This window comes from Arachis stenosperma, chromosome 5, assembly GCF_014773155.1.
Source record: "Arachis stenosperma cultivar V10309 chromosome 5, arast.V10309.gnm1.PFL2, whole genome shotgun sequence".
NCBI classification, from domain to species: Eukaryota; Viridiplantae; Streptophyta; class Magnoliopsida; order Fabales; family Fabaceae; genus Arachis; species Arachis stenosperma.
In genome coordinates this window covers 8,334,797-8,353,912 of record NC_080381.1, presented here as the reverse complement: position 1 = coordinate 8,353,912, position 19,116 = coordinate 8,334,797, and the positions used below count along the sequence as shown (strand labels likewise).

At 36.5% G+C, this 19,116-nt stretch overlaps 1 protein-coding gene and 1 pseudogene across 6 annotated transcripts; both read right to left on the bottom strand.

Annotated features, from left to right (window-relative positions):
* Window positions 1-6,284: 6,284 nt before the first annotated feature.
* On the bottom strand, window positions 6,285-7,254 carry LOC130980360 (uncharacterized; annotated as a pseudogene).
* An 806-nt stretch (window positions 7,255-8,060) lies between these two features.
* On the bottom strand, window positions 8,061-11,879 carry LOC130979213 (RNA-binding protein L). 6 transcript variants are annotated; one of them, XM_057902594.1, is made up of 10 exons: window positions 11,437-11,879; window positions 11,270-11,335; window positions 11,016-11,100; window positions 10,698-10,757; window positions 10,407-10,488; window positions 10,116-10,167; window positions 9,068-9,180; window positions 8,913-8,982; window positions 8,413-8,498; window positions 8,061-8,329 (listed from the first exon to the last, which is right to left on the bottom strand). In XM_057902594.1, exons 1-10 carry the CDS (start codon window positions 11,773-11,775, stop codon window positions 8,287-8,289), a joined length of 996 nt encoding a protein of 331 aa, XP_057758577.1. In that variant the 5' UTR covers window positions 11,776-11,879; the 3' UTR covers window positions 8,061-8,286. The 6 variants fall into 6 exon arrangements, with proteins under 6 accessions (XP_057758577.1, XP_057758578.1, XP_057758572.1 ...); XM_057902595.1 differs by having other exon boundaries at window positions 10,407-10,485; window positions 11,270-11,332; XM_057902589.1 differs by having other exon boundaries at window positions 8,097-8,498.
* Window positions 11,880-19,116: the final 7,237 nt, after the last annotated feature.

Genomic DNA, 19,116 nt, shown 5'->3' with positions numbered 1-19,116 from the left:
CACAAATAAATCATTTTTCTTTTTTGTCTTTAATATGTGTCTCGACAGATATTATGGAGTCAAAAACCAAGCACAAGATAAAAAAAATTTCAATGAACAGAAAATTAGTCAAATTTTATCCCAGAATAAAGACATGATGTATGATTTTATATCTATCTCCTACTTCAAATTGATTTTTGTGTTTAATGTCTTCATATTTCTATCCTGAGAGAGAGTTATTAAACGTGGCATATGTAATGCCTCGTTATATTATTCAATAACATCACCAAAGAATGGATATTGAAAGAGCTTAGACAGATAATGCAAATGATCACAACATTAGGAAACAATGGCACAAAAATGAAACTAAACTTTAATGCTGCCATCTTTCAAAAACAATCAAGTATAGAAGGCAGAGCACAAAATAAAATACTATATATTTTGTTAAATTAAGATATTATTATAGTAATACTAACTAATTTTATATCTATTTTTAAATTAGTTATCTTTAAAATTTAAAATTTGGTTGTTCTTCAAATATTGGTGAACATATGTATTTTAATTTTTTAAATTTTTAATTATTTTTTATTTTTTATTTACGTGATACCGATTTTATCGATTTAACCAATAATTTATCGGTTGAACTAGTAACCAATGAATTAATAACTTGACCGATTTAATCATCAATTCGGTTCTTACAATTATACCTAGCGAAACCGAAAAATTTCATGAGTAATTATATATAGAAAGGATATTAAGTTACTACAAATGTCTGGTAATTATTTTTTTTAATCAAATCCAACTAAATTAAATTTATATATATGGATTTTTTACATTCTCATTCCCGTACTTCTTTTTCCTCCTCCTTTTTCTACATCTTCATTGTTGTCGTCATGGTCGTCGTTATCATCGTCATCATCGTCGTTATCATCATCTTTCTTTTCCACCTCCTTTTCCTTCTCTTTTTTTTTTTTCTTTCTCTTCTTTCTCTTTCTCCTCTACTTTTTTTCATTCTCCTCCTCCTCTTTTTTTTTTTCTTTTTCTTCATCTTTTTTCCTCTTTTTTTTCTCCTCCTCTTTCTTCATTATCATCATCACCATCATCATCATTATCATCATTTTCTTTTTCAGAGCTATTTCTAATAAATTTTGCATAATTTAATTTTTTTTCCTCACCTCCTCTTCCTCCTCCTCCTCTTCCTCTCATCATTATCATCATTGTCGTCGTCGTCGTTATTTTTCTTATTATTTCACCTTTAAATAAGAATTTGTGTTACAATTAAAAAATTTCAGTGTAAAAATTAAAAAATTTTCTGTGTTACAGTTAAAAAATTTTAGTACTATTTTTTATATATTCTTCACCATTTAAAACTCTCTTTTTCTCTTTTTTTTTTTATCATTATCATCTTTTTCTTTTTTTATTTCACTTTTTTATAATTATTCTTATTTCACCTTTTTAACAAATATAAAAAAATAAAAAAAAACATGTATCAATAACTATCAGAAGAAAGAAGCAAAAAATAAATAAATAAATAAAATTTTTGCACCAACTAACAGTAGTAATAAAATAACGATAATGAAAAAATACATAAAAAAAAGAAATGCATGATATATATATATATATATTATGTAAGTAATTTTTATTGAAATTAGATTAATTTAATTAAATTTATTTGATAAAAATATTTAAATGAGTAACAAATCCGTAAATTTATTTAACTACGATCATTTTTTTTCTTTTAATTTAGAGTGCGTCTGTGTACACAAAGGGTGTGAGGTAGGGACCAAAATATTGTAAGCTATGTTAAGTTAACACTACACTAACTATTTGTTTACAACCTCGGTCAAATAGCGTTATTATTAATTCCTCGTCCTATTTTTTATTTCTGGTAATCGGCGACCACCGATTGAGTATTTTATTGTTATTATTATTCTTTCATGCAATGTGCCACCGCCAATGACATATTCTATTTTTATTAATTTTTTTCCAAGCTATCTGCCATCACCACTACCCTTATTCTGTTCATTATTTTCACTGTTATTCACAATTCCATCCCAATAGATTAAATTAACTAAAACAATTATTTTGATCCTTAAAAAAATTTTGCTTCCAATAAATGGATTTATCGATATTTTATTAGAGCCGTCAAGACTAGCGACAATTTGCAAGTCATCTCGAATAGCTCATAAAAATCATCAAGTAGGTCACAATTTATTTAGATTTAGTTTGATAAAATTTTTTATTTTTTAAAAATATAATTATTTTATTTTGTATTTATGTGTTTATATTTATAATTTTTAAAAATTAGAGATATTTTTAAAAATATTTAAGGGAGAATTTTTTAAAGTCAGTTTATACTTATAAAAATTAAAAAGTCTAATATAATCATATATAATAATAAATATCTAAAATTATCTTTATTAATTATTAGCACCAAAAAAGTAATTATTTTTTATTTTATATATGTCTATTATGTTCTTTTTTACTTTTAAAAGTTATTTTACTAAATACAATTATTATGTTTGTACTTATCAAAAATTATTTTTAGTTTGATTTTATCAAATGCAGGTAGTGCATTTTTCAAAAAATTGACTTTTAAAAGATAAATTTCATAAGCTACTTTTAAAAAGTAAAAATTTTACCAAATCATATCTCAAAAGTTGTTTAATTTAGTTAGACTCATTTAATTTGTGAATTAAATGGATTCAAATTGAATAGAAAGAGATGGACTCGTTTATATATATGTGTGTGTGTGTCCTGACCCAATAAAGAAAATCAGGTCCATCAAAGACAGAAGGCCTATTCCAAAAGATGATTTTTACCGAATATCTGACCTTCTTTAAGAGATTGGACACAGCAAAAGGGTCGGTTTGTAGTTATCTGAATAAGTAATCGCTTTCCCAAATCTTTCTCACTATCTCTATCTTCCTAAAAGATAGAGCCTAACAAACTCTTCGAGATAAAGGGAACGGTTATCCATCATGAAAGATGGAACTACTCCAACAAAGGTGGTCATCAACTCTCTGCTATAAATATACTGACACCCCTCAGGTATACTCACGTTCGAATCTACTAAAAAATATGTCTAAAATCCTTGCTAACTTAAGCATTACAGTCTCTTGTAGATACCACCCCCTACCTCCTCACGAGGAACTTGGACAAACGGCACATCGGCATCAACAAGTCGGACGCTGCCATACAAAGGGATCTGGACCTCACGTTCAGGTCCAAATCAACGTTTCAGATAACCCTCGGAACATTGGCACCGTTGTCGAAAACTTGGACTTCACCTTCTGATAATGGCGGACCACCAGCATGAAGATGGCCACACGGCGTCTGAATCTGAAGTTGAGCCCTAACTAGAGGGCAACGCCATTATACTAACTTTACCACACCAAACGCATGATCCTCATGGGGAAGGGACATTAGCAAACCCCTAACCAAGGTGGATTCATTCGAAAGTCTATCACCCTGAGGAGGAAGAAACCCCCACAAACAGCCAAAATACTGGGTCTCGTCCGAGGCTAGCGAGATCAGCTAGAACAACTTGAGTACGAGATAGAACGACAATGAAAAGCAGAACGAAAACAGCGGAGAGAGGTAAGGCGACGAAGAGAGTTGGAAGAAAAGCTTTAAGTTAGAAGCCGACCTTCGCAATCGAAATAACCAAGCGGATCGGGAAGAAAGTCCTCTAGGCAGAGAAGACCCATTCATAGAAGAGATCATGTGAGCCAAAGTTTTCAAGAACTTTAAAACACTCGACGTCTAAACAGAAGTCACAGAATGCTTGAACCCGACCTACAAAAGGATCAGGGCTCAAGCAGGGGCACTGTTCATACCTTAGCCCAATAAATAAATATAGGTCCAATAAAGACAAAAGGCCCACCCTAAATAATGGCCTCTACCGAATACCTGATCTCTTTAAGAGGTTGGACACAGCGAAAGGGCCAATTTGTACTTATTTGATAAGTAATCGCCTCCTCAAATCTCTCCCACTATCTCTATTTTCCTAAAAGATAGATCCTAACAAACTCTCCGAGATAAATGGAATGGTTATCCATCATGAAAGATGGAACTACTTCAACAAAGGTGGTCATCAACTCTCTGCTATAAATACATTGACACCCCTCAAGTATACTCACTCTTGAATCTACTAAAAAACCTGCCTCAAGTCCTTGATAACTTAAGCATCGTAGTCTCTTACAGGTACCACTCTCCACTTCCTCACGAGGAACTCGGACAAGCGGCACCTCGACATCAACAAGTTAGACACTGTTATACAAAGGGATCTGGACCTCTTGTTTAGGACCAAATCAATGTTTCAGGTAACCCTCGAAATAATATATATATATATATATATATATATATATATATATATATATTAATTTTTAAAAGTTTAGATAATTTTTGTAAAAATATATGAATGTGGTATAATTCTTTTTATTTATATAGATATTGAGTAAAAAGAAAATCACTAAAATTAGGGTTAAGTATGGTTTTGGTCTCTATTGTTTAAGCAGAAAATTTTTTTTCGTCCCTAACCTTTTTTTACATACAAAATTGTCTCTAAGGTTCAACGTAGCTTTAAAATCATCTTTTTAGACAGATTAATTTTTTAAATGATAAAAATACCCCTTCTCTATCTTCTTACCACCACCACCACCCCACCCACTACCACTCTATCACCATCTACATTAAGAAACAATCTTCAACAACAACCTCAAATAAATCAAAATCAAAACAGAAATTCATCACCAAAACCATCATCATTAACAAGAAATAAGAAAATCATCATCATCATCATCAAAACAAAATATTAATAAAAAAGGGAGGAAAGGGAAAGGGAGGTGCAGTGCGAGGAACACAACTACCACCACCAGCTCCCCGATGACGACGAGAAACATGAGTGCGTGGGCCGGGAGCGTCGCGGCGAGGCTAGGGCCCGAGTTTCTGCACTGCGAGGGCGAGGGCCAAACAGTGGTGAGGGCGAGGTGCTCCGAGGTTAGGGCGCGAGTTGCGGCGCTGCGAGAGCAAGGGCCAAGCGACGGCCAGGGTGAGGTGCTGCGAGACTAGGTGCTCAACGTTGGAGGGAGTGACAGAGAGGGAGAAGTCATGGAGAGATTTTTCGATAGAGTGAGAGGGAGTGGTGGCGATGATGTGACAGAGAATTTTGATAGTGGGGGAGAGGGAGGAGGGGGAGTCCAGGTAGGAGGGAAAGGGCTGGGTGTTATTTTTGCTTCTGATGAAGAAGAAGTGATGATGTGATGAAGAAGAAGATGAGAAGAGTATTTTGGTCCGAAGGACGATTTTAAAATTATGTTGCACGTTAGGGACGATTTTGTATGCAAAAAAAAAAAGTTGGGGACGAAAAATATTTTCGACCTATACCTTAGGCTATGTTTGTTTGAAGGGAAAATGGAAGAAAAGAAAAGGGAGGAAAGAAAATAGGAAGGAAAATGATTATTTTTCTTTGTTTGGTCGAGGAGAGAAATTACAGAAGTAAGAAAAGGGATTGAAAAAATTTTTCTCTCCAACATTGAAAAGAAAAATGGAAAGAAAACTATTTTTCTCTCTCTACTTCCAATATTACTCCTTCATTTTTTTCAATATATTTTATAATACAAGAGTAAAATTATCTTTTTATAACATTTTTTTCCTTCTTATTTTCCTTCCATCCAAACACATCTATGGAAAATAAAAATCCACTCAATTTCTTTCATTTTCTTTCTTTCCTTTCTATTTTCTTTCTCTTTATTTCTTTCTTTCCAATCAAACATAGCCTTAGGGACCAAAATCATACTTAACCCCTAAAATTATGGATTTGGTTCCTCTAAATTTTGAATTTTACTTTAGAAAATAAAGTGTGATTTTTCTACCCTTGAATAATTTCTTTTTTATATTTATTCTTGGTTCCACATATAAAATAAATGGTGAGAGATCACACTTTACTCTCTAAAGTGAAATTCAAACTTTAGAGGATCCAAATCCTAAAATTATGTAATTGTTGTGATATACATGGGTGGATGCCCATTTAATGAATTGTGACTTCCTTCACAATTTTAGCGGCTAGCTTTTTCAAGGAAAAACTACCATTTGTATCCATAAATTTTGCGAACACTGACAAAAGTACCCATTAAACAAGAAAACTAACGTTGTACCCATGAAAGATGGGTTCCGTGTGACAATAGTATCCAGACCGTAATTTTTTGTTGATTTTTTAATAAAATTTCCAAATTAACCCTTCTATCTTCATCCCCAAATTCCAAATTTCGCAACCCATTACCATGTTCAACAACAGTCCCCTTCTATCTCTCTTCACCATCATCATCATTAGAATCCAAAGTGAAATTCATGGAATTCTCCAACTGCTGCATCTCAGCAAAACCAATCGGCCTATAACTGGCAGCAGCAGAAGAAGATTCTAGAGATCCTCCACTCCTCGCAGAGATTACCGAATAAGCACCAACAGAAAGAACAACCATGAAAGCAAGTTGGCAGTTGAACTGAAGCGTGGCAAGGGCGCTGGCTCTGTGGTAGTCCATGTGGCCCTTGCACCTCAGAGTATAGTTTCCCCTGCTCAGTTGGTGCAGGGAGCACCCTTGCGCCACCCAGCCGGAGAACAAAGCCAGGCCAATCTGAATGATCCACGTGCCCTGAAGGATGAAGCCCATTCCACCGCCCAATTTGGGGAAAGCGGAGCCCGGAGACTTCAATTCAAGAAAAGTGGAGAAAACACATACAGCGATGGGAACCAGCAAGAGACTGTAGTAACGATTTTCGACCCCGCTTGGATCCTTCCTCTGAGGGTAGAGAACAAGAGGAACTCTTGGACGAAGGCGAAGGCGGCAAGGAGTTCTAATAATGATGAGGGGAGAGGGAGGGGAAAGGTGAAGAGAGAGAGGAGGGAGTAAGAGAGGAAGAGGAGGGCGATTGGTAGGAGCTGGAGTTGGAGGACGGAGCCAACGGCGTCGTTTGAGTTGTGTGCGTCGAAGAGGGAGACGAGGGAGTTGATGATGAAGAAGGCAGAGAAGATGGAGACGGAGATGGAGAAGAGAGAGGATTGAGATCGAGAATGGGAATCTTGTTTGCGGTTGGAGAAGGTGGCTTGGAGGGTTTCGTGGGAACTCACCGGAGGTGCAGAGGAAGAAAAAGGAGTAGGGTTGTGAAATTTAGAATTTGGGGATGAAGATAGAAGGGTTAATTTGGGAATTTTATTAAAAAATCAACAAAAAATTACGGTCTGGATACTATTGTCACACGGAACCCATCTTTCATGGGTACAACGTTAGTTTTCTTGTTTGATGGGTACTTTTGTCAGCGTTCTCAAAATTTATGGGTACAAATGGTAGTTTTTCTCTTTTTCAATATAAAAGTTAAGCTTATCAAGACAAGACCAAATTTAATTAAGTTTGAAAGCATAGCTTTTATGTCCATATAAATAGAAGCGTGATATGAAGCAAATGACACACAATCAATAACAATTCTCTATCTCTCTTTTATACTATCAAATACTCTTCTTTCTCTTTTATATATACATTACTATATAATATATATATATATAATTTTTATTATATTGAGATATTAATTGTGGTGAATATTAATACTAAAATTATTTATTTACACCTCTTTATTTTATATTTATTTTCTCTTATTTATTTATTTATTTATTTTACAACAGTTATAATTTTTTTAAAAGAACCGAATCAACTCGTTTAACTTGCTAGCTTAGTTTTATGAACTTCTGAATTGGATGAGGTATTCGAACATTATTACTTTTACACTTTATAGTTGAACATTATTAAGACATCATAAATCAAAGTTATTTGACCATACTAATTTAAAAATACAATACGAAGTTATAAAATTAGTTCTACCACCATTCCACTACGTACCTCGTTGGATATTTAGCCAATAAAGCGAGTAACGCAAATGCAATATTAATAAAATGTCGAATGTTGCCATTATATGTCCAATGACCAAAATTATATTGAACTACAAATATCACAAAGCATCATTACATTATAACACATCTTCAGTCCCCACCCTAAACCCTAAAGTTCCCACCCCCCCCCCCTCCCCCGGCCCACAAAACCAAAAAAAAAAAACAAAGAAACCGCCAAAAAAAGAAGAGATAATTAACACTGCCCTAACTTTCAATGGTTAGCATTTCAGCTTGCTTCCATGCTCTTGTGCCCGAAAATGTCAGCAGAGTTGAATTGATAACGCAAACCAGACACAAAAGGGTTTCTCACCAGCGATTCTTCCATCACATTGCCTTTTGCCTTTTTCACATTTTAATTATCAAACTTACTTCCGCTTCTTCCGCATACCCATCCGAGATTTTGCATATCTGAAAGTCCATATTAAGCAAATACCAAACATTGGTGACTATTGAGAAAGGAAGAATATGCAGAAGAGGTGACAAAAGGATACTCTAATCGCATTCCCTCGCCAGCTGCTGAAGAATGAAGAATGGTGCCTTGTAGATTGTGTAGAGCCTCACTTGAGCTATTAACATCCTGCACATGACCAAACAGGGATTGGAAACTAAACTAAACGGGATTTGGAGGAAAATATTCAAGGGAGGGAAATTGCCTTCCCCTTGAATTGTAGAATCAGATTCAGAAATTTAAGGGTTATGGTTTACAAGACTCTTCCATACACGTCTATGAACAATCATGCTAAGTCCAACATGGCAATCCATGGATTTTATCTAGGCATAACAGGGTGGAATCTAATTTTATGCATTTTTTTAACAGATTTTCAAGTGTTTACCATCATTACATATGATGTCTGTTTACTTTTTTAAATGGACACAGGAAGGAACGTCCGATTCTCCCATTTGTTTAATTGTCAAATATGCAGTACAAAAATAACAGGCAATGAATGGGAAAGCATTTTAGAGAGAGAGAGAGAGAGAGAAGGGGGAAGACCTGGAAATCAACAAATGCAACTGGAGCCCCATATGTGCTCTGCATCTTCAGTTTCAAAAATCCAGGGTATCTGATATTAGGTAAAATAAAATTCAGCTTTTACAGTCTCCACAAATAGGAAATAATTCGCATTCACCTGATAAATATACACTAACCTAGAAAACACCTGCATGAGCTCCTGTTCATTACAAGATGGCCCTAAATTAGCCACAAATAATGTTGCACATGGGGTCGAATTTTGTGGAATGTAAGGAGTTGAACACTTTTTCTGTCCAAATAAAGATACAAAAGAAAACAGTTAGTTTAAGTGAATTATGCAACAGTTTTAAAATGAAATATTGCTCCCAATGCATGAGATAACAATAACAGGCATGATTAGACGCAACAATTGGACCATAATACAACATGCTGATATGAGTGACCAACCCCACATTTTCCTACCAGCAAACAAATGGGGCCAGATGCATGTTGGGGATGAAGAAAAGGCATTCATAGTGTTCTTCAGAAAAGTAACATGATAATCACATAATGCATTAGTCTGAACAACAACCACCTAATCAACTAAAGGACCTATTTTTTTTTACCCAAATTATACAGTCATCATAAGTATTTATACTGTCTGAGTAAAGAAGCTTATAAAAAGTTGGAATAAAAGGGAAAGTTTCCACTCAAGAGCATAGCTCAAGTGGCATCTCCTATTGGCAACTGTTGAATCCTATGATAGAAACTCACTCTACAAATTTAACTTACCATCATCCAACATACTCAATATAAAATTCCACCTATGACTACATCCCCCAGGCCCATTGTAATGCTTGATATTCAATCGGGCAAAAACTAGATCAAATTATCATGTGAATACTCGCTAGCAACAAAAATAGAATACTATTTGTCTATAATTGAAAGACTAGGATCATTTATTACGAAGTGGCACAATCGATAATTGCATGCGAGAAATAGCTATTGTCTTTGAATTATTACTTAAGATCAATGTAATAACTAATAATAACAATAAAAAAATAAGGGAGATAGCAGGCTAAGGAAAATAGAACTTTTGCATGCATCTTAAGAGGATGACAAGAGTGTGAATAAAACTAAATCGTACAACTATTTGAAGCACATAATACTATAATAGTGTGGAAACAATTCCAGATGATGTATAAAAATGGATAAAGTAAGTACTTCATATTTCATAGCACTAACCAGATTTGCAAATACACCATCATTCAGAGTGTTACCATCAGCATTTCCGCGACTACTCAAAGAACAAATAAACAAATAAGATGAGATAGCACAAAATGCTAATGCAACAGAACTATTGACAAAATGAAACCATGACATGCCAAAGTGACGAATGTATTTTTCTTCCGGTAGAGACAGGGTTCCCCAATTGAGGCTAGACTAACATTTCAATTCGAAAACTGTGCTATTTTTGGGTGAATAAGAAGCAATCACTCCCACATAATAAATCTGTGATTAAGTAGTGCAGATGACCTTTGTGCAGATGGATAACCAATCGTGTTCGTGTTGAAAGCAGGATTACCCATTCCAGGCATGTGAATGCTGCTAACACCTGCTAGTGCCGGAGAGTGCAAAACATGTGCAAAGTGAGCCCATAGGTAAAAGTGTCTTTCGTGTGGTCAGTAGTTAACTGGTCTCCAAGCAAGAGATTAGACATTGAGTTGCACATAACAACGCCACAACACTAAACTGAAAAGTGTTCACACAAGCTACATACATCAAGAACATCTTGTGCACTAAAACAATCTAACAACATCATCTTACCAGAATCTGAAGTCGCCCATGATCCTCTAGCTTTCTTATCTGAGCCAGCTCTCTCATCATCTGCTTGTCAAGGTCAGCCAATCAATAAAATTTAATTGTAAGTACACGAAATGCAAGAGATAAAAATAATTCAATTAAAGACAAGGCCCAAAAAAATCAGTAAGAAAAATAACCGTTTTCAACCAATATGCTTTCATTCTGGTTATTTGACTAACAAAGGCATGTGCACTCACAAGGACTAGAAATATATGAGCTAATATTTGGATTATAATCTTGTTTCTTCCCCTCGAATGGCTTAAAGAAGAGGTGGTTAGGTACCTATCCTTGTGCGCTTAGCTCTGGAGTTGGATTTTGCAAGATCAATATAAAGAGTTGACTCCTTTTCAAGATCAAATACCATCCCCTGCAAGAAAACAAACAAACAAACAAACCAATTGAAGTTTAAGATAGCAATTACATAGCAACCACATGAAAAGAACATATCAAGCCGAACTACTAAACACGAATTTTCATTACCACTTAAGCATAAAATCAAACACACAAAAATATCACATTAGGATTAAGATGCTTACATTGAGAGCATGCATTGCCATGATTGCTGACTGCTGATTGGCGAACACAGCAAAAGCAAATGGCTGCTACCAGTAATAACAAATCAATAAAATAACCATTTAAAAAAAAGAAAAGAAAAGAAACCTGAAACGGAGAGTGAGAGAAAAAAAAAGTGTAGTGATGAAACCTGAGAGGAATTGGTAGGGTTTCGAAGGTGAGAGGATTCGTATCCAGGGAACTCGCGGAAGAGATTGTAGATTTCGCGGGGCTTCACGTCTTCGGGGAGACCAGCCACGAAGAGAGTGCGAACCTCGTTGCCGGGGGATTGAGGAAGAATCGGAGGGCCGTATGAGGCGAACATTGGCGGCGGCGTCTGCGGGTGAGGCACGTACTGCGTGTGGAGGTGGTGCGCCGGCGGGTGAGCTGCTCCCGGCGGGGGAGGCACCACCGCAACGATGGGCGGGGGAGGAGGGTGCTGGTAATACTGATAAGTGGGCTGTGAGTAGTACGCAGCCATGTCGTCCATTTCGAATTCGAAGCTCAGGCAAAAAATTTAGCCCTAGAAAATATAGAAGCTACAAATTCTCAAAATTCTTCCCTTTACCAGAAAACTAGCTGCCTGTTCCTCTTTGTTTTTTCTTCTTTATCAAAAAACAATAATCAATCAATTTAAAAATAAAAATAATTCTGTTTCGGAACGTTTTCGGAGTTGGTGGGGTTTTTTGGTCGAGGAGTTAGCGGGTTTCGTTTTCTGCTGAGAAAGTTATGGGCTAAGGCTACGGATTAAGTAGCAATGGATCATCACATTACAAAGCCCATCCTAAAAGACATTGTTATTTTTGTTAATCAATTGTTTACTGATTAACAAATAAGACTGAGATTGAGTGAGAAATTAAGAGACAGAAATTGAAATAAATCTCAATATTTTATTTGGTGTAAAGTGAGAGACAAAAATTGAAATAATAATAAAATTTTAATTTAATTTATATAAAGGATAAAATTGTAATTAATTAATTAAAATGAAGGTATTTTAGGTATAAAATGTTAATAAAGTTTCAGTCTTTATTTCTAAAAATTTTAGTCTTCTGTGTCTCCACTCTTTGGAGGTACTAAAATACTAAAATTTTAGAGACAGAGACAAAAACTTTAGTACCAATCTCTAAACCAACAAACATAATATTGAGTCTTGTTGACCTCTCATCTTCACCAAGTTTTTTATTCCCACCAAGTACATGCTGCTGTCTGGAGTTAAACGCCATCTCCTTCTCTTGTTCGAAAATTTCTGAAAGGTTGTTTCTGGATTGTTGAAATTGATCCAGAACCTGAAAGGACTCTGAAGAGAAAATTAAGAGAAGCTAAATTACAACAATCCAGAAACAACCTTTCAGAAATTTTCGAACAAGAGAAGGAGATGGCAGCCGAAAATAATAATAATGCAAGGAGAATGCTTGGTGACTTCACAAAGCCAACGTCCAAGTTTGATGGAAGAAGCATCTCCATTCCTGCCATTGGAGCCAATAACTTTGAGCTAAAACCTCAGCTAGTTGCCTTAATGCAACAAAACTGCAAGTTTTATGGACTTCCATATGAAGATCCTTATCAGTTTTTAACTGAGTTCTTGCAGATCTGTGAGACTGTAAAGACAAATGGAGTTGATCCTGAAGTCTACAGACTCATGCTTTTCCCTTTTGCTGTAAGAGACAGAGCTAGAATATGGTTGGATTCACAACCCAAGGATAGCCTGGACTCCTGGGATAAGCTGGTCACTGCCTTCTTGGATAAATTCTTTCCTCCTCAAAAGCTGAGCAAGCTGAGAGTGGATGTTCAAACCTTCAAACAAAAAGATGGTGAATCCCTCTATGAAGCTTGGGAAAGATACAAGCAGCTGACCAAAAGATGTCCATCTGACATGTTTTCAGAATGGACCATTTTAGATATATTCTATTATGGTCTCTCTGAATTTTCGAAAATGTCATTGGACCATTCTGCAGGTGGATCTATTCACCTGAAGAAAACGCCTGAAGAGGCTCAAGAACTCATTGACATGGTTGCAAACAACCAATTCATGTACACTTCTGAGAGGAATTCCGTGAATAATGGGATACCTCAGAAGAAAGGAGTTCTTGAAATTGATGCTCTGAATGCCATATTGGCTCAGAACAAAGTGTTGACTCAACAGGTCAACATGATCTCTCAAAATCTGAATGGATGGCAACATGCATCCAACAGTACTAGAGAGGCAGCTTCTGAAGAAGCTTATGATCCTGAGAACCCTGCCATGGCAGAGGTTAATTACATGGGTGAACCTTATGGAAACACCTATAACTCATCATGGAGGAATCACCCAAATTTCTCATGGAAGGATCAACAAAAACCTCAACAAGGTTTTAACAATGGTGGACGTAATAGGCTGGGCAATAGCAAGCCATATCCATCATCTTCTTAGCAACAGACAGAGAATTCTGAACAAAACACTTCTAATTTAGCCAATATAGTCTCTGATCTGTCAAAGGCCACTTTCAGCTTCATGAGTGAAACAAGATCCTCCATTAGAAATCTGGAGGCACAAGTGGACCAGCTGAGTAAGAAAGTCATTGAAACTCCTCCCAGTATTCTCCCAAGCAATACAGAAGAGAATCCAAAAGGAGAGTGCAAAGCCATTGACATAGTCAATATGGCCGAATGCACAAGGGAGGAGGAGGACGAAAATCCTAGTGAGAAAGACCTCCTGGAACGTCCCTCAAGCAAGAAGGAGTTTCCTATTAAGAATCCAAAGGAATCTGAGGCTCACAAAGAGACCATAGAGATTCCATTAAATCTCCTTCTGCCATTCATGAGCTCTGAAGACTATTCATCCTCTGAAGAGGATGAAGATGTGACTGGAGAGCAAGTTGCTCAATATTTAGGAGCTATCATGAAGCTGAATGCCAAGTTATTTGGTAATGGGACTTGGGAAAGTGAACCTCCCTTGCTCATTAATGAACTGGATACTTGGATTCAGAAAATTCTACCTCAAAAGAAACAAGATCCTGGCAAGTTCTTAATACCTTGTATCATAGGCACCATGATCTTTGAAAAAGCTCTGTATGATCTGGGATCAGGGATAAATCTTATTGATGAGCGGATAATTTGTATGCTTTTTGGCATTGTTTTTAGTATATTTTTAGTATGATCTAGTTAGTTTTTAGTATATTTTTATTAGTTTTTAATTAAAATTCACTTTTCTGGACTTTACTATGAGTTTGTGTGTTTTTCTGTGATTTCAGGTATTTTCTGGCTGAAATTGAGGGACCTGAGCAAAAATCTGATCCAGAGACTCAAAAGGACTGCAGATGCTGTTGGATTCTGACCTCCCTGCACTCGAAGTGGATTTTCTGGAGCTACAGAAGCCCAATTGGCGCGCTCTCAACGGCGTTGGAAAGTAGACATCCTGGGCTTTCCAGCAATATATAATAGTCCATACTTTGCCCAAGATTTGATGGCCCAAACCGGCGTTCAAAGTCACCTCAAGAAATCCCAGCGTTAAACGCTGGAACTGGCACCTAAATGGGAGTTAAACGCCCAAACTGGCACCAAAGCTGGCGTTTAACTCCAAGAAGAGTCTCTACACGAAATTGCTTCATTGCTCAGCCCAAGCACACACCAAGTGGGCCCGGAAGAGGATTTTTATGTCATTTACTCATTTCTGTACACCCTAGGCTACTAGTTTCTTATAAGTAGGACCTTTTACTATTGTATAGAAATCTTTTGATCACTTTTAGATCTCTAGATCATCTTTGGACATTTGAGTTCTTAGATCATTGGGAGGCTGGCCATTCGGCCATGCCTAGACCTTGTTCTTATGTATTTTCAACGGTGGAGTTTCTACACACCATAGATTAAGGTGTGGAGCTCTGCTGTACCTCGAGTATTAATGCAATTACTATTGTTCTTTCATTCAAATTCCGCTTGTTCTTGTTCCAAGATATCACTTGTTCTTCAACATGATGAAGGTGATGATTGACGCCCATCACCATTCTCACCCATGAACAAGGTGACTGACAACCATTCTTGTTCTACAAGCATCTGAGGCTTAGTGAATATCTCTTGGATTCCTGATTGCACGATGCATGGTTGATCGCCTGACAACCGAGTGCTCGCCTGACAAACGAGCCAACCATTCCGTGAGATCAGAGTCTTCGTGGTATAGGCAAGAACTGATGGCAGCATTCAAGAGAATCCGGAAGGTCTAACCTTGTCTGTGGTATTCTGAGTAGGATTCAATGACTGAATGACTGTGACGTGCTTCAAACCTGTAACCTACTGGGCGTTAGTGACAAACGCAAAAGAGTTATTCTATTCCGGTAGGGGAGGGAACCAAACCGGTGATTGGCCGTACTGTGACAGAGTATTGAGCATTAGCTTTCACTGCGAGGATGGGAGGTAGCTGCTGACAACAGTGAGACCCTATACGAGCTTGCCATGGAAAGGAGTAAGAAGGGTTGGATGAAGACAGTAGGAAAGCAGAGAGACGGAAGGGAAGGCATCTTCATGCGCTTATCTGAAGTTCCTACCAATGAATTACATAAGTATCACTATCTTTATCTTTTATGTTATTTTCGTTCATCACCATATATATCTGAGTTTGCCTGACTAAGATTTACAAGATGACCATAGCTTGCTTCAATACTAACAATCTCCGTGGGATCGGCCCTTACTCACGTAAGGTTTATTACTTGGACGACCCAGTGCACTTGCTGGTTAGTTGTGCGAAGTTGTGTAATGCCGTGGTATTGAGCGCACCAAGTTTTGGGAGCCATTACCAGGGATTATGAGAGTTGTGAAAAAGTATAGTTCACAATTTCGCGCACCAAGTTTTTGGCGCCGTTGCCGGGGACTGTTCAAGTTTTGAGCAAGCTTTTGGTAACAATGCCTGGGATTGTTCTAGTTTGGACAACTGACGGTTCATCTTGTTGCTTAGATTAGGTATTTTTTTTTTCGAAATTCTTGAAGATGAATTCTAGAGTTTCATGATGATTTGTTGAAATCTGGCTGGCTGAAAAGCCATGTCTAATCTGATTGGACCGAGGTTTCAACTTATCACCACAAGAGCTTGTTGATTTCGTATCAATCTTGCTTTTGGAGCAGTGATTTGCTAAGGCTTGGCTGACCTTTGGTCATGTCTAGTGTTTTGGACCGAAGCTTTCCTTGAAAGCTTGGCTGGCTGTGAAGCCATGTCTAATGCCTGGACCGGAGTCATAGACTAGCATTGCACTGATTCCTGGAATTCTCATTAAGAATTTTGATACCTTTTTTTCACTTAATTTTCGAAAAACACAAAAAAAAAAAATTTACAAAATCATAAAATCCAAAAATATTTCTTGTTTGAGTCTAGAGTCTCATCTTAAATTTAGTGTCAATTGCATGTTTCTGTTCTTATTGCATTCATGCATGTGTCTTCATTGATCTTCAAGTTGTTCTTGATGATTTTCTTGTTTTGATCTTTAAATTCTATTGACTTGAGTGTTCATGTGTCTCATATAGTGTCAGTAGCATACAAGCTGCTAAGTTTGGTGTCTTGCATGCATTGTTATTTGATTCTTGTTGCATTTTAATTATTAAAAATCCAAAAATATTTTTAATTTGTGTCTTTTCAAGTCAATGATACAAGGGATTGAAGATTCAGAACACACTGCAGAGGAATTATACAGAAAAAGCTGAGCATTCAAAAATGCCCAGTGAAGAAGGCAGACTGGCGTTTAAACGCCAGCCAGGGCACCTGGTTGGGCGTTTAACGCCCAAAAAGGTAGCATTTTGGGCGTTAAACGCCAGAATGTATACCATTCTGGGCGTTTAACGCCAGGATGGTGCTAGGGGGAAGATTTTGTTTTCAAAATCAATTTTTTTTCAAGTTTTCAAAGTTTTTCAAAATCAAATCTTTTTCAAATCATATCTTTTCAATCAAATGTTTTCAAAATCAATTTCTTTCCTTTCTCAAAGATACTTACTAACAATTAATGATTTGATTGAACATTTTTTGCCTTTTCTATTAAGAAAGGTTTTATGTTTGAATCATATCTTTTCTTGTTAGGCAAGTCATTAATATTTTTTTAAAAAAAAAATCATATCTTTTCAAATTGTTTTCAAATCATATCTTTTCAAATTGTTTTCAAATCATATCTTTTAAAATTGTTTTCAAATCATATCTTCTCAATCACATCTTTTTAAAACCATAACTTTTCAATCAAATCTTTTTAACCACATCTTTTTCAAATTAGTTTTCAATCAAATCTTTTTAATTTCTAATTTCAAAATCTTTTTCAAAAATCACTTGATTTCTTTTCCACTCTCATTTTCGAAATTCAATTAGTGTTTTTAAAAAATGTTTTCAAAATATTCTAATTAATTTTCGAAAATCCTCTTCCCTCCTTCTCACATCCTTCTAATTATGGAGTACCACTCCTTCTAAATGCACAATTCGAACCTTATCTAATTAAAGTTCGAATTCTTCTTCTCCTTCTTCTTTCTATTTCTCTTTTCCTCTGACATTTCAAGGAATCTCTATACTGTGACATAGAGGATTCCACATTTTCTTTTTCTCTTCTCTTTTATATGAGCAGGAGCAGAGACAAAGGCATTCTTGTTGAAGCTGATCCTGAACCCGAAAGGACCTTGAAGAGAAAGCTAAGAGAAGCCAAAGCACAACTCTCTTTAGAGGACCTGACCGAATTCTTCAAAGAAGAAGAACCCATGGCAGCCGAAAACAACAACAATGCCAACAATGCAAGGAAGGTGCTGGGTGACTTTACTGCACCTACTCCCGACTTCTATGGAGAAGCATCTCTATCCCTGCCATTGGAGCAAACAACTTTGAGCTTAAGCCTCAATTAGTTTCTCTAATGCAACAGAATTGCAAGTTCCATGGACTTCCAATGGAAGATTCTCATCAGTTTTTAGCTGAATTCTTGCAAATCTGTGACACAGTCAAGACTAATGGGGTTAACCCTGAGGTCTACAGACTGATGCTATTCCCTTTTGCTGTAAGAGACAGAGCTAGAATATGGTTGGATTCTCAACCTAAAGAAAGCCTGGACTCTTGGGAAAAGCTAGTCAATGCCTTCTTGGCAAAGTTCTTTCCACCACAAAGATGGAGTAAGCTTAGAGTGGAAGTCCAAACCTTCAGACAGAAGGATGGAGAATCCCTCTATGAAGCTTGGGAAAGATACAAACAAGTAATCAGAAGATGTCCTTCAGACATGCTTTCTGAATGGAGCATCATAGGTGTTTTCTATGATGGTCTCTCTGAACTATCTAAGATGTCCTTGGATAGCTCTGCTGGAGGATCTCTTCATCTGAAGAAGACGCCTGCAGAAGCTCAAGAATTGATTGAAATGGTTGCAAATAACCAATTCATGTACACTTCTGAAAGGAATCCTGTGAACAATGGGACTAGTCAGAAGAAAGGAGTTCTTGAGATTGACACTCTGAATGCCATATTGGCTCAGAACAAGATATTGACTCAATAAGTCAATTTGATTTCTCAAAGTCTGTCTGGAATGCAAAATGCACCAAACAGTACTGGTGCGCGAAATTGTGAACTATACTTTTTCACAACTCTCATAATCCCTGGTAATGGCTCCAAAAACTTGGTGCGCTCAATACCATGGCATTACACAACTTCGCACAACTAACCAGCAAGTGCATTGGGTCGTCCAAGTAATAAACCTTACGTGAGTAAGGGTCGATCCCACGGAGATTGTTAGTATTGAAGCAAGCTATGGTCATCTTGTAAATCTTAGTCAGGCAAACTCAGATATATATGGTGATGAACGAAAATAACATAAAAGATAAAGATAGTGATACTTATGTAATTCATTGGTAGGAACTT

Bases quoted from the DNA above. Each gene is read 5' to 3' on its own strand.
- LOC130979213 (XM_057902589.1), bottom strand. From the start codon at position 11,775: ATGGACGACATGGCTGCGTACTACTCACAGCCCACTTATCAGTATTAC. The intron at 10,758-11,015 runs GTACCTAACCAC...CTTGACAAGCAG, and splicing joins AGCTAAGCGCACAAGGATAG to ATGATGAGAGAGCTGGCTCA. The intron at 8,983-9,067 runs GTTAGTGTATAT...ACCTAATATCAG, and splicing joins CTCATGCAGGTGTTTTCTAG to ATACCCTGGATTTTTGAAAC.